Source organism: Myotis daubentonii, chromosome 8, assembly GCF_963259705.1.
Source record: "Myotis daubentonii chromosome 8, mMyoDau2.1, whole genome shotgun sequence".
NCBI lineage: Eukaryota > Metazoa > Chordata > Mammalia > Chiroptera > Vespertilionidae > Myotis > Myotis daubentonii.
The window spans coordinates 20,298,629-20,312,398 of record NC_081847.1 but is presented as its reverse complement, the minus strand read 5'-3'; the positions used below and the strand labels follow the sequence as shown (position 1 = coordinate 20,312,398).

The following is a 13,770-nucleotide window of genomic DNA, read 5'->3' as shown; positions in this document are numbered from 1 at the left end:
CCCACTAGGTGCTAACTCAATGTTTCAGGGGCGGGATGGCCTACAAAGCAGGAACAGGGGTCTGTAAGAGAATGGATGATGGCCTCCACCTCGGCCTCATCAAGGATCTGTCTTATCTGATGCTGGAAACGAATTCATCTGTAACATCTAAACTCCAGATTCTAGAAAATAAATAGTCACTTTGTAAATATTTCTATGGCCTTAGTTTCTACTCAAATGTCTTAGTCCATTTTTTGAGCTGTTAAATAGAACAGGAGAAAAAAAGGAGATATTTATCAAATAATTATATTCAGAATATAAAAGAACTCTCCACATCAATAAATTAACCACACATTCACACACACCAGAAGAAAAGTGAACGAGGAATGTGAAGAAGAAGCTTAGAGAGAAATACAGATGGCCAACCAGCATGAGGAAAGATGTTTAGAGGGGGGAGGCATAGGGAAGGGGAATTATCATTCTTTCAGCTTTTTAAAAACTAACCTGATATTTTAAGGAAGATATATTTTCGAGTTAAATTTAAACAAGTATGTATTTGGCATAAATAATGAGTGTACTCAATTTGCCTACTGGCTCTATTTCTCCTTCCTCAGAAGTATTTGAAGATGAATTATTTAAAAAATTGAAATATGACGTAACCAGCTAAAGAAAATGGCCTATAGTCATTAGACATGTAAATAACAGAGATAGAGTGAGGTATTGAAATAGACATAGATGAAATTGGTCTAGGACATTAACACACAAATCCACAACTACAGTAGTGTTAAAACAGTAACCCATGTTGCTTACCTTTTGCTTTCCAACTTTTCAAGTTCTTCACGCTGCTGCCGCTCAAATTCGAGTCTAATAAAATCAAATGAAAATTAGTCACTTTTCTAAAAGAGCTTTTCTCTCTCTTACCCTTTGTACATTTACCTATTACAAAGAACATCAGTTATTTGAGTATGATTTTTCATTACTATGGATTAGCAAGTTTAAAAAGTAAACTTAATTCTATGACTATAATTAGAAATTAAACATACTTTATTTGGAGCTTGAATTCAGACTAAAAAAAAAAAAGTATCTTAAAGAAAAATAAACAAACTCCACAGTACTGAAAAAGCAGAGTTAAGGACTTCTAAATGATAAGCATGTCTATTCCATGCAGCTTAGTCACTGATAAGTATATAAAAATGGAGAATCTCTACCTTAGACAGATGGGTCCTTTTAAAGGGAAAAGACTGCCAGGGAAGTAGAGAGAGAGAGAGCACAGACATCAATTAAGAAAACAACTGAGGAAAATATCAGGAGAAAAGCAGTGAGGTACAAAAGCCAACAGCCATGAACAAATTTAAACATCTTTTTTATAAATATCACATTTGCCAATAATTTTTGAAGCAAACATTAGCTCTGTAATAGTTTGTATACTTCCCATGATAATTAGAGCACTAATAATAACTGAGTGTAAGTAATAATTGTAAGCAGTAGTCAAATTTATATTTCCTACTGTACAGATAGTTATACTGCAGGAGGTTTGTCAAGATCCTCCTTAACTAGGAGTTACATGCGGCTAGATAGATCATGAACAGGTTCCCCACAGTGGTAGCAAAATAAAGGAGGCCTAAGCCATTGGGAATTTTGAAAAAAAAATCACTAAAATATTGATAACAAAAGTTGACTTTTTCCTTAAGTACTAGATTTAATTAGTGCAAGATTTCATTATTTCTATTAAACAGCATGAACTGTAATTCACATATTTTCCTGTTTTGGTAGTTGGCAGATATTCTAAAAAGTTGAACTATGGAAAAATTCACCATGGATTACTTTCCTGGGATAATGTGCAAGTGCAAATTGACCAGTTATCTTTACATTGAGCTAACAAATATTTCAAATAGCTCTGGTATTGATTTAATGTGCTCCAATATTGAGAATAAGATGTCTGATGGACCTTGTCCTGAATGTTTCACAAGTGAGCTTACCCTGTCTCCCTAATAAATCCTTAAAATAGCAAATAGGATCAGGAACCAAAGCTTGGATATGTGAATGGACTTGTCCAAGGTCATAAAGATAAGGTGTGCTGGAGCCAGGACTTGAACAGAAGACAGCCTGGTTCCAAAATATCCTCAATTAATTAATTTTATAAGCAATGTTTAAATTTGCGATGTACAATAAAAGTATTAAGTCCTTCACTGAAACTTGTCATTTAGGATTATATTTATCCTCCTACCAAATAAAAATAGTCTGTAGATTACAGGCATTGTCATCCATGAGAAATTAATCATACATATATGATTTTTGCCAGTTTCCAAGTGTAACACTTAAATCATTACACTAAGTGGGTATTAACTTCATTCAAGTTAATATATGACCACTCTCTTTCCTATAACAATAAATGAACCTTGGGGATGTTTCCTAGTTGTTATTTTTAGACTTTGGGATTGTTTAGTCTTTCTAGAGATACTTATGAAATCAAAAAGAATCTCTGGATAAAACATTTTCAAAATCAGAGAATTTCCCCAATGAAATTGTCTTTATTTTCTATTTTTCTATTTTTATTTTCTGTGAATAGCTCAGTGTGACTGTCCATAGACACTGCTCTGACAATGTCACAAGTGCATGGTCATAAGCCAAGTGCTATTCTGAAAGTTGGGTGCCCCAAGTTCGAAGGAAAACCTATCCCCTGAGATGTTTACAATGTGCAGGCAATGGGCTGGACACTCAGTATGCAATGCCCCTCTTTGTCCTCCCAACCCCAGCAGATTGGCACTATTTTATAGAACAGGAAAGTGAGGTTCAGAGCAGGTAAATATCAGAGGGAGCACTTGGATCCACGTTTGGTACTAAAGCCAACTACTACAATCGTTGCTAATGAGCTGCATGGTCTCAGGTCATAAAATGTGAGTTTTAATATCTTCAATTCTTGAAAATGACACCCTGAGCATCTGTTATTTTTAATGAGCACAATGTCAGGCACTGTGCTAGGCACAGGGGATTCAGCAGTCTGTAAGGGAAATGTTGTCACTGCACCCAAAGGGCTCCCAGTCTGTAATAGTCAAATGAAAACATGTGTCACAAGTAAGGAATGAGGAGGAACACAGTGATATAACAGAGAAGGGTACTAATCTCAGAATTGGTAAGTTTGTAGAATCAAGGCAAGCTACCTGAGGAAACCTATATCTAAACTACACCATTTTTCTTCAGGCAATGTACAGAAACTCAAGAGAATCACAATATAACCAAATCTTCTTGGCTTGCTGTGGGAGAAATGGCAAGATATAAAGCTCAATAGAACAACAGAAGCAAGACAGTGAAGTGCCTTGAAGTTATATTTAGGACTTTGAACTTGACCCTGTGATGATGGTAGAAAAGTGTCTTGGAATAGAGTTGTTGAAAAACAGATAAACTTTGTGTTCTGTAGAGAACAGGAAGGAGGGGAACAATATGAGAAATGAAGAAACAAATAGGAAGCTTTTGTAGTCATATAAATAAGAGATGATGGAGGCAGGACCTAGGATAACTAGGATAAAGAAATGAGGACATTCTCTGATATTCAGTAGGTTGAATTGATAGAACTTGATAACTGGTTGCATTTTGGGGGTTTGTGATGAGAAAGAAAGAGTCAAAGATGAGTTTCAGGTCTCTGGCCAGGTTACAAATTCTAGTGATTTTGAGACTATTAAATGAATTAAAATTAACTCTGAATACTTAATTTTCACAGAAGTTAAAGAAAATAACAAATCTTACCTCCAAGGATTGTATCCAGGATCAAATGAGATAATACATGAAAAATACCTGTAGAGCATCTGCGCATATTAGGCCCATAACAATAGCCTCTCATTGTTAGGATCCGCTGAGATAGGGAGGATAACTGGGGGTAAAACCATCTGGGGGGTGGGGAGCAAGAAGCAGTGGTAGCTGTACTAGTGCTAGCACTCATGGTGGTGAAGGTGAGGGTAGTATTTAATATCCACTGATGCTAATATCCACTGAAGACTTAGTCTATACCTGCTTTTAGGTACTTTGCATTTAACTCTCAAAATGGCCTTGTGTGATACAGGTGCCATCACTACCCCATTTTACCTATGAGCAATGTCCATATTGCTAGTAAATGGCAGAATCTATTCTTGATTCTAGAGCCCATAATTGTAATCTCTTTTCTATCCTAGCTTCATGAAGGTAATATCAAGTTTACACATGTTGTATCTAATGATTCCAGAAGATCATCCAAATTGAGATATCCAACAGGCAGGGGATTCAAAGGTCTGGCAGTCAGGTCTTTATCGAGGATGGAGATAGACTTGGGATTCACCAGTATCTAGACAAGAAGTGAAACCACAATAGTGGCTGAGGCTACACAGGACAAATGTATAGAATGAGAATAATGGAGCTTAGTGCGAAGTCTGGAAGTCTACAGACCCTGCAGTGACTGGCAGAAAGGGACAGGCCTTCAAATGAGGTAGGAGTGAGCAGTTAAAGACAGAAAGAGAAGACCAAGAAAAGGTAGACAAGGGAAGTAGAGGGAAGGGGGTGCTTCAAGAAAGGGATTTGTAATATGAAATGCTTCAGAAATGTCAATTAAGATGGAGCCCAAGAAGAATTCATTGAACTTAATAACATGGAGGTCATCAGTGACCTTGAAGTAACCTCTGTGAGTTGAGGCCAGAATGCAGTGGGCTGAGGAGTAAAGTGGATACTGAGAATGTAGATGAGGTACAGAGCTTTCCTGCAAATTTTAGTTATAAAGGGGAGGTGGTAGTTTTAGGAAAATGGGAGCTCATTTTAATATCTAAGAGACTTACGTATATTTAAATGACTGTATAAACAAGCCAAAAGAAAGAGGGGATAAAAAATTGGGGAGAGGTTGGAGATATCTCAGGGGACCCTGATTGGGCATGAGTAGAAAGGATGAACCAATGGCTAAGAGCAAGGATTATTCTAGCCCAGATCAAATCCTGGCTCCAATGTGACATGGAACAAGTTCTCAGCATCTCTTAAGCTCAGTTTCCTCATCTGAAAATAGACTCAAAAATAACCCTAGTCCCTACAGGATAGAGGATCCAATAAGAGTATAAACTGAGAAATCAGCAGTTATAAGTATTAGCCCTGAATCCTATAGGGTCCATAGTATAAGTAGAGGAAGCTAGCCTGACAAAGGCAAAAGGGCAGTTCAGCCATTGGAACAATAAAGAAGGAGTAAAAGATGAATCTATAGCAGACATGAGATTTGAAGGTGTTGTTCTCTTAGGACTTCTGTATTCTCTGTGAGGTCAGAAGTAAGGTCCTCTGCTAAGAGTGAGGAGGAAGAGTGGTTGGCTTTCAGTGATGGCGAACCTTTTGAGCTCGGCGTGTCAGCATTTTGAAAAATAACATGGAGATTATTTATAACAAGTGAATGGACCAGTTTCAGGACAAAAAACAGATTGATGGTTCCAGATGGGACTCTGCCAAGTGGGAGAAGCAAAGGACCATTGAGCGTTTAGGAAAAGGATGGCTAAAGTGCTGGGGATGAGGACTTAATTAAATAGGTAAGTAAGTGGGGACAAAGCAAGGCTAAGGGTAAAGGTAAGAAATCAAAAAAATTCTCAGGATGAGTTATCCACATGCAGTCATAGTACAGGGAAGGCCTGGGGAGGGGAGGGAGTAGGGTGGCGGGGGTTAATGGTGGTGGGGGGGTAAGATCTGTAATACTTTCAACAATAATGATAAATTTTAAAAAAGAGAGATATACTGTCAGGATTTAGAAAGATGGGGAAGCTAGAAGGAAATTCCTAGAAGACAAATAGATGACAACTCTAAGGAGAGGCAAAGAGTGGGAGAGGCAGATGCTAGAAGTGAACGGATCAGGAGTGCACTATGGGTCAGAGGAAGGGTGGCCTCAGAGTAGCAGGGAAGACCCAGGAGTCTCTGGGAGATTTCCCTTTAGATCACATGATTGGGGTGGGGAAGGGAAAAGTATTGAATCAGAGGCGGCTGTCACACTCAGTTGTATGAGCCACAGCTCTGACTCCTCCTAAAGAATACCATCTATTGAAATATAAAGTTCTGAGTCAAGAAATCAGAACTATGTTGTACCCTTGAAAGTAATATAAAATTGTATGTCAACTGAAATTGAAAAATTTTTTAAATATTTAAAAAGAAATCAGAGAGAGATTCCAATTTTAATTCTTAATGAAGTAGCATGACTTCATTTTCATGACCTGTTTCTAAATAGGAAAAAGGCTTGATTGCTTTCTACTACTGAAAGCAGTATGTCTTTGATAAATAATGACTCCCATTTACTTAAAAATAAGAGTAAAACAAAAGAAAACAAAACCCATTGGTAATTACTTTTATACTTCTGAAGTCATTTTACTTTCTAATCTAAAAGGAGGAAAATGGCTCCTTAAGTCCAGCCAACACTTTCACTGGCAGCTACAGACTGGAATGGAAGCTGAGCTCCAGGCCACACTGTGCCTGAAAAGGAGCTCTTACCCTGCAATGGAGGCGAGCTGAAAGTCAGGCAGTCCCTCACCTGGATATCTTCAGTAGGAATGTGAACAGGTAAGGATAGAATTCCAGTCAGTGGGTAGGCCTGGATTTTTCCTACCAGATTCAGGTTATAATAAAATATAAGAATGCCTTCATGCATGTATAATCCATGAGGTTGCACTGGGCCCTATATTCACTTGAAGCTCTACTGTTGTCACCTTGAAATTTTTAATATGTGAACAAGAGGCCCCACATTTCATTATGTACTGAGCTGGTCTGATCAAGTATAGGTCATTTTCAAAGAACTCCAGACTCTTTCCTGGAATGTTGGGTGAGGTTCCAGTTCAGATCCTGATCAGGGATAGATGGAAAGAAGCAAGAAAAGGCTGGATCTCAGGATAAGATGGTTCACCTCTCCCTCATCCTTCCTCAGGGATTCAGTTTTGACCACAGTGGATTCTGTAATAGTTTAGACCAGAATGACTGACCTTCTCACCACCCTACCACCCTGAGAAACTTCCAGTCAGTCTCAATTCTCCTTATGAATGAGCAAATCCCAAGGGAAATCTTAAAGACTAAAGAGAAAGTTTGGATTTGAATGCTAGAGTTTGCTCAGGTCCTGACCTTGAGAACCTTGACATCATAAATGTTCTTTAAAGATTGAGAAGAAGCCAGTTACCATCCCAAGGTAGGCACAGGGAAACATGAAAGAACTGGCCATTCATCAAGGCTCCAACTCTTCAGGGAAAGGCCTTGCTATCTTGCCATGATCATCCGCTCTCATGAAAACTTTCACTAGAAAGCTAAGAATAGCTAGCTGCTTTGTGGAGAGGGTTAGAAATGCTATTCCACTCACTCCCTGCCTCCTTTTATCCCCTCCCCCAAATCACGGTGTAACACATCAGGTTATCCTACGGTGAAGTGACTTATGTACAACCGAAATCAAGGTGTATATATCAAAATGTGGTCTCACAATGCAAACTAACCTAGAGGTTGTAAAGTTAAGCCCCACTTAGGTAAAAATCAGTTTATAACATAACTACCCATAGTACTCTGGGGTTGGCTTTCTCATAAACTTCCAAATCCCTGGTCTAGAAAGGACTCACTAAAGACTTTCCAGGAGCCAGTCTTAAGCCTTTTGGATTACAAATGAAAGTGCTCAAAGAAATAAAAGTTCTTTGAAAAATAGTAAAATTTGAGCATTTTAAGTGACTTTCTCTTCAGCTTATTTCTCCTAACAGTGGTATGACTTACTCTAATAAAGATGGCCAGGACCACATGTTAAACGCAGGACAGCCCTGATCAAGCATCACAGGTGCTTGATAACTACATGAAAACTCAAAAGAGCATGCACTGAACGCAGCACACAGCCGTACACCTTGCTTCTGGCCCCCCTTAACTTTACAGGACAGGAGACAGAGGCCCCAAGAGTTTGAGAGAGAGGTGCATGGTCCAGGAGGACCTCCTCTTTAGAAGAGCCAAGAGTAAAGCCCACATTCTCCTACTCCTCTTCCATCCTAACCTTGACTCTTACCTCCCACCTTACCTCTTCCTCAACCACACCATGGTAACTTTTATCCCAGAAAGGGCATCCTAAAAGTTAGAGCTAATTCATCATTCCAAGCTGTACTTCTCCCTGCTGAACAAACCAGAACAGTGCAGCACAGGCAATTTTACTGACACTCATTCAGCCATGCAAGCATTTTCAACAGGATATGGGGTGGGGAGACAGCATTCTTGGCTGCAGGGAGCAAAAGAGGCCTCCCAGAAAAGCTAATGTCTGAGATGGGCCTTAACAGATAAACAGAATAGTAATAGGCATAGTGTGGAAAGTGGGGGATTTAGTAGAAAAAAATAGGATAAGAAAGACAGATTATACAAGCAAAAGAAGCAGTAGAGAGCCTTGTTGGGGTATTGCTTTGAATAAATAAGGGAAGTAATAAGAAATAGAAGTTAGACTGGGCAGAATGTCCAAGGGTAACTAACCTTCCTGGGTTACCTTTCCTTCCTCTGTAGTTTTCTACAAAAGGCACGGGAACCAGTGAGCGGTGCCCACATCCATTATTATTTTGTTCAACAGACAACCAATGTGCCAGGCACTGTCCTAGACACTGGTGTCATGAATCTCTCATTCTAGTTAGGGGAACAGTATGGTTTGTGGTAAGTGCTGTGGAAAATAATGAATCCAGGCGAGAGAGTGCAGAGAGCAAGGGATATATGTATTTGGTGCCAACGTGGGGGAGAAGCCAGGCCAATGACTGGGAGACAATGTGTATGGCACACTGGGAACACAACAAGACCAGCATGGCAAGAGCAGGTGGAACCAGTAGAGAGTGATGGTATGAGAACAATTTTGACCCAAGAGGGAGCCAGGGCCAAGACCACCTGGGATCCTACAGGTCACAGAATGCAGATAGAGCCCTGTCCACCAGGTCTCCTTAAGGACAGAGACCTGCCTTACTTGACTGTATATCCTGAGGGCTGAGGGCAAGCACATAGTAGGTGTTCAACCAATGACTGCTATGGATAATGATCTGAAGTCAGTGACATGAGGCTCAGAGCCAGATTCCCGTTACACCGCCAAAGAATACTTGGATGAGGAGATGGTGTCAACCAATGCAGAACTCTCTTTGCCTTAAGAAATAACAACTTTTCGTACTTCCCACTCTCTCAAGATGAAAGTAATTAACAGTAGTAAATGCAGAAAAAAGAGGTAAGCCCCTCACCATGAATGCTCTTATAGCACTCACGGTATACAGCCTTAAGTCTTCATAGCCATACACATACACACATGGATGAGAGACTAGGACAGAGTCTTTTTTTGTAACTTTTTTCTCTTCACATATATCTTGAAAAAATCCCCAAATCATTAATTGTTATTCTACAACACAGTTTAATATCATGTAGTTTATAATATGGATGCCCCATGATTTATATAAGCAATCTCATACTGTTGGAAATGTACATGGAAGGTGATTGTGACAGAACAGTGTGGTGGGATCTAGACTGCGAAGCCCAAGAAGAGGTTAGTTTATTTTTTTAATTTTTTTAATTAAATCTTTATTGTTCAGATTAGTACATTTGTTCCTCTTTCCCCCCCCCCCATAACTCCCCTCCTCCCAGCTCACGCCCCACCCTCCGCCCTCACTCCCCACCCACTGTCCTCATCCATAGGTGCATGATTTTTGTCCAGTCTCTTTCCGCATCTCTCACACCCCTTTCCCCCCCAAGAATAGTCAGTCCATTCCCTTTCTATGTCCCTGATTCTATTATGATCACCAGATTATTTATTCACTTGATTCTTAGATTCACTTGTTGATAGATGCATATTTGTTGTTCATAATTTGTATCTTTACCTTTTTTTTCTTCTTCCTCTTCTTAAAGGATACCTTTCAGCATTTCATATAATACTGCTTTGGTGGTGATGAACTCCTTTAGCTTTTCCTTATCTGTGAAGCTCTTTATCTGACCTTCAATTCTGAATGATAGCTTTGCTGGATAAAGTAATCTTGGTTGTAGGTTCTTGGTATTCATCACTTTGAATATTTCTTGCCATTCCCTTCTGGCCTGCAAAGTTTCTGTTGAGAAAGCAGCTGACAGTCTTATGGGTATTCCCTTGTAGGTAACTGGGTTTCTTTCTCTTGCTGCTTTTAAGATTCTCTCTTTGTCTTTTGCTCTTGGCATTTTAATTATGATGTGTCTTGGTGTGGTCCTCTTTGGATTCCTTTTGTTTGGGGTTCTCTGCGCTTCCTGGACCTGTAGGTCTATTTCTTCACCATGTGGGGGAAGTTTTCTGTCATTATTTCTTTAAATAGGTTTTCAATATCTTGCTCTCTCTCATCTTCTGGCACCCCTATAATTCTGATGTTGGTGCGCTTGAAGCTGTCCCAGAGGCTCCTTACACTATCTTCATATTTTCGGATTCTTTTTTCATTTTGCTTTTCCAGTTGGGTGTTTTTTGCTTCTTCGCATTTTGAATCTTTGACTTGATTCTTGCGCTCCTCTGGTCTGCTGTTGGGTGTCTGTATAATATTCTTTATTTCAGTCAGTGTATGCTTAATTTCTAGTTGGTTCTTTATCACAACATCGAGGGTCTCATTAGATTTCTTGAGGATCTCACTACATTTATTGGCGGTCTCACCAGTCTGTTCGAGGGCCTTACTAAGTTTATCGGCAGCTTCTAGACAGTTCTTTTTTTTTATTTTTTATTTTTATTGCTTAAAGTATTACAAAGGGTATTACATATGTATCCATTTTATCCCCCCGCCCTAGACAGTCCCCTAGCCTCCCCTATCCCCCAGTGTCTTATGTCCATTGGTTATGCTTATATGCATGCATACAAGTCCTTTAGTTGATCTCTTACCCCCCTACCTCCTGCCCCCCAACCCTCCCCGGCCTTCCCGCTGCAGTTTGACAATCTGTTTGAGGCAGCTCTGCCTCTGTATCTATTATTGTTCAAAAGTTTATAATGGTCTCTATTGTCCATGAATGAGTGAGATCATGTGGTATTTTTCCTTTATTGACTGGCTTATTTCACTTAGCATAATGCTCTCCAGTTCCATCCATGCCGTTGCAAATGGTAAGAGTTCCTTCCTTTTTACAGCAGCATAGTATTCCATCGTGTAGATGTACCACAGTTTTCTAATCCATTCATCTACTGATGGGCACTTAGGCTGTTTCCAGATCTTAGCTATGGTGAATTGTGCTGCTATGAACATAGGGGTGCATATATCCTTTCTGATTGGTGTTTCTGGTTTCTTGGGATATATTCCTAGAAGTGGGATCACAGGGTCAAATGGGAGTTCCATTTTCAGTTTTTTAAGGAAACTCCATACTGTCTTCCATAGTGGCTGCACCAGTCTGCATTCCCACCAGCAGTGCACAAGTGTTCCTTTTTCTCCACATCCTCTCCAGCACTTGTCGTTTGTTGATTTGTTGATGATAGCCAGTCTGACAGGTGTGAGATGGTACCTCATTGCTGTTTTGATTTGCATCTCTCGGATGATTAGTGACTTTGAGCATGTTTTCATATGTCTCTTGGCTTTCTGGATGTCCTCTTTTGAAAGGTGTCTATTTAGGTCCTTTGCCCATTTTTTGATTGGATTGTTTATCTTTCTTTTGTTAAGTTGTATGAGTTCCCTATAAATTTTGGAGATTAGGCCCTTATCAGATATGTCATTGGCAAATATGTTTTCCCACACAGTGGGTTTTCTCGTTGTTTTGTTGATGGTTTCTTTTGCTGTACAGAAGCTTTTTATTTTGATGTAGTCCCATTTGTTCATTTTTTCTTTAGTTTCAAGTGCCCTAGGAGCTGTATCAGTGAAGAAATTGCTTCGGCATATGTCTGAGATTTTGTTGCCTTTGGATTCTTCTAGAATTTTTATGGTTTCCCGTCGTACATTTAAGTCCTTTATCCATTTTGAGTTTATTTTTGTGTATGGTGTAAGTTGGTGGTCTAGTTTCATTTTCTTGCATATATCTGTCCAATTTTCCCAGCACCATTTATTGAAGAGACTATCTTGGCTCCATTGTATGTTCTTGCCTCCTTTGTCAAATATTAATTGAGCATATTGGTTCGGGCCGATTTCTGGGGTCTCTATTCTATTCCATTGATCTATATGCCTATTCTTGTGCCAGTACCAGGCAGTTTTGAGAACAGTGGCTTTGTAATACAACTTGATATCTGGTATTGAGATCCCACCTACTTTGTTCTTTTTCAGGATTGCTGCAGCTATTCGGGGTCTTTTTTTATTCCAGATGAATTTTTGGAGAGTTCGTTCTAGATCTCTGAAGTATGCCGTTGGTATTTTAATGGGAAGTGCGTTGAATTTATAGATTGCTTTGGGTAGTATGGACATTTTAATGATGTTGATTCTACCAATCCATGAACACGGTATGTTCTTCCATCTGTTTATGTCTTCCTCTATATCTTTTTTCAACGTCCTGTAGTTTTCTGAGTAGAGGTCTTTTACCTCTTTAGTTAAGTTTATTCCTAGGTAGCTTAATTTTTTTGGTGCAATGGTAAACGGGATTGTTTTTATAATCTCTCTTTCTGAAAGTTCACTATTGGTGTATAGAAATGCCTCAGATTTCTTGGGGTTAATTTTGTATCCTGCTACATTGCCAAATTCATGTATTAAGTCTAGTAGCTTTTTGATGGAATCTCTAGGGTTTTGTATGTATAATATCATGTCGTCTGCAAATAAGGACAGTTTTACTTCCTCTTTTCCAATTTGGATGCCTTTTATTTCTTCTTCTTGCCGAATTGCAATGGCTAACACTTCCAGTACTATGTTGAACAGGAGTGGTGAGAGGGGGCATCCCTGTCTTGTTCCTGTTCTTAGGGGAAATGGTGTTAGTTTTTGTCCGTTGAGTATGATGTTGGCTGTGGGCCTGTCATATATGGCTTTTATTATGTTGAGGTATGATCCTTCTACTCCCACCTTGCTGAGAGTTTTTATCAAAAATGGGTGTTGAATTTTGTCAAATGCTTTTTCTGCATCAATTGATATGACCATGTGGTTTTTTTCTTTCAATTTGTTTATGTGATGTATCACGTTTATTGATTTGCGGATATTGTACCATCCTTGCATCCCTGGGATAAATCCTACTTGGTCATGGTGTATGATCTTTCTGATGTACTGCTGGATCCGATTTGCTAAGATTTTGTTGAGGATTTTGGCATCTATGTTCATGAGGGATATTGGCCTGTAATTCTCTTTCATTGTGTTGTCTTTACCTGGTTTTGGTATTAGGGTGATGCTGGCTTCATAGAATGAGCTTGGAAGTGTTCCTTCCTCTTGAATTTTTTGTAGTAGTCTGAGGAGGATAGGTTTTAGTTCTTCCTTGAATGTTTGGTAAAACTCCCCTGTGAAGCCGTCTGGTCCTGGGCTTTTGTTTGATGGAAGCTTTTTGATGACTGCTTCAATTTCTTCCATAGTTATTGGCCTGTTGAGATTTTTAGATTCTTCCTGATTGAGTTTTGGAATGTTGTATTTTTCTAGGAATTTGTCCATTTCCTCCAGGTTGTCTAGTTTGTTGGAGTAAAGCTGTCCATAGTATTTTTTAACAATCATTTGTATTTCTGTGGGGTCTGTTGTTATTTCGCCTCTATCGTTTCTGATTTTATTTATTTGGGTCCTCTCTCTCTGCTTCTTGGTGAGTCTGGCTAGAGGTTTATCAATCTTGTTTATCCTTTCAAAGAACCAGCTCTTGGTTTCATTGATTTTCTGTATTGTTTTTTTGGTCTCTATGTCATTTATTTCTGCTCTAATCTTTATTATCTCCTTCCTTCTGCTCACTCTGGGGTTTTCTTGTTGCTCT

The 13,770-nt window shown here is 39.2% G+C and overlaps 1 protein-coding gene across 4 annotated transcripts in view; it reads right to left on the bottom strand.

Annotated features, from left to right (window-relative positions):
* KIF16B (kinesin family member 16B) overlaps positions 1–13,770 on the bottom strand; it is a 287,436-nt gene that overhangs the window by 94,890 nt on the left and 178,776 nt on the right. For all 4 annotated transcript variants that reach the window (XM_059705489.1, XM_059705488.1, XM_059705491.1 and 1 more), the window contains one exon: positions 790–843. In XM_059705489.1, coding sequence (XP_059561472.1) covers positions 790–843 — 54 coding nt within the window. The remainder of the gene's footprint in view (positions 1–789; positions 844–13,770) is intronic.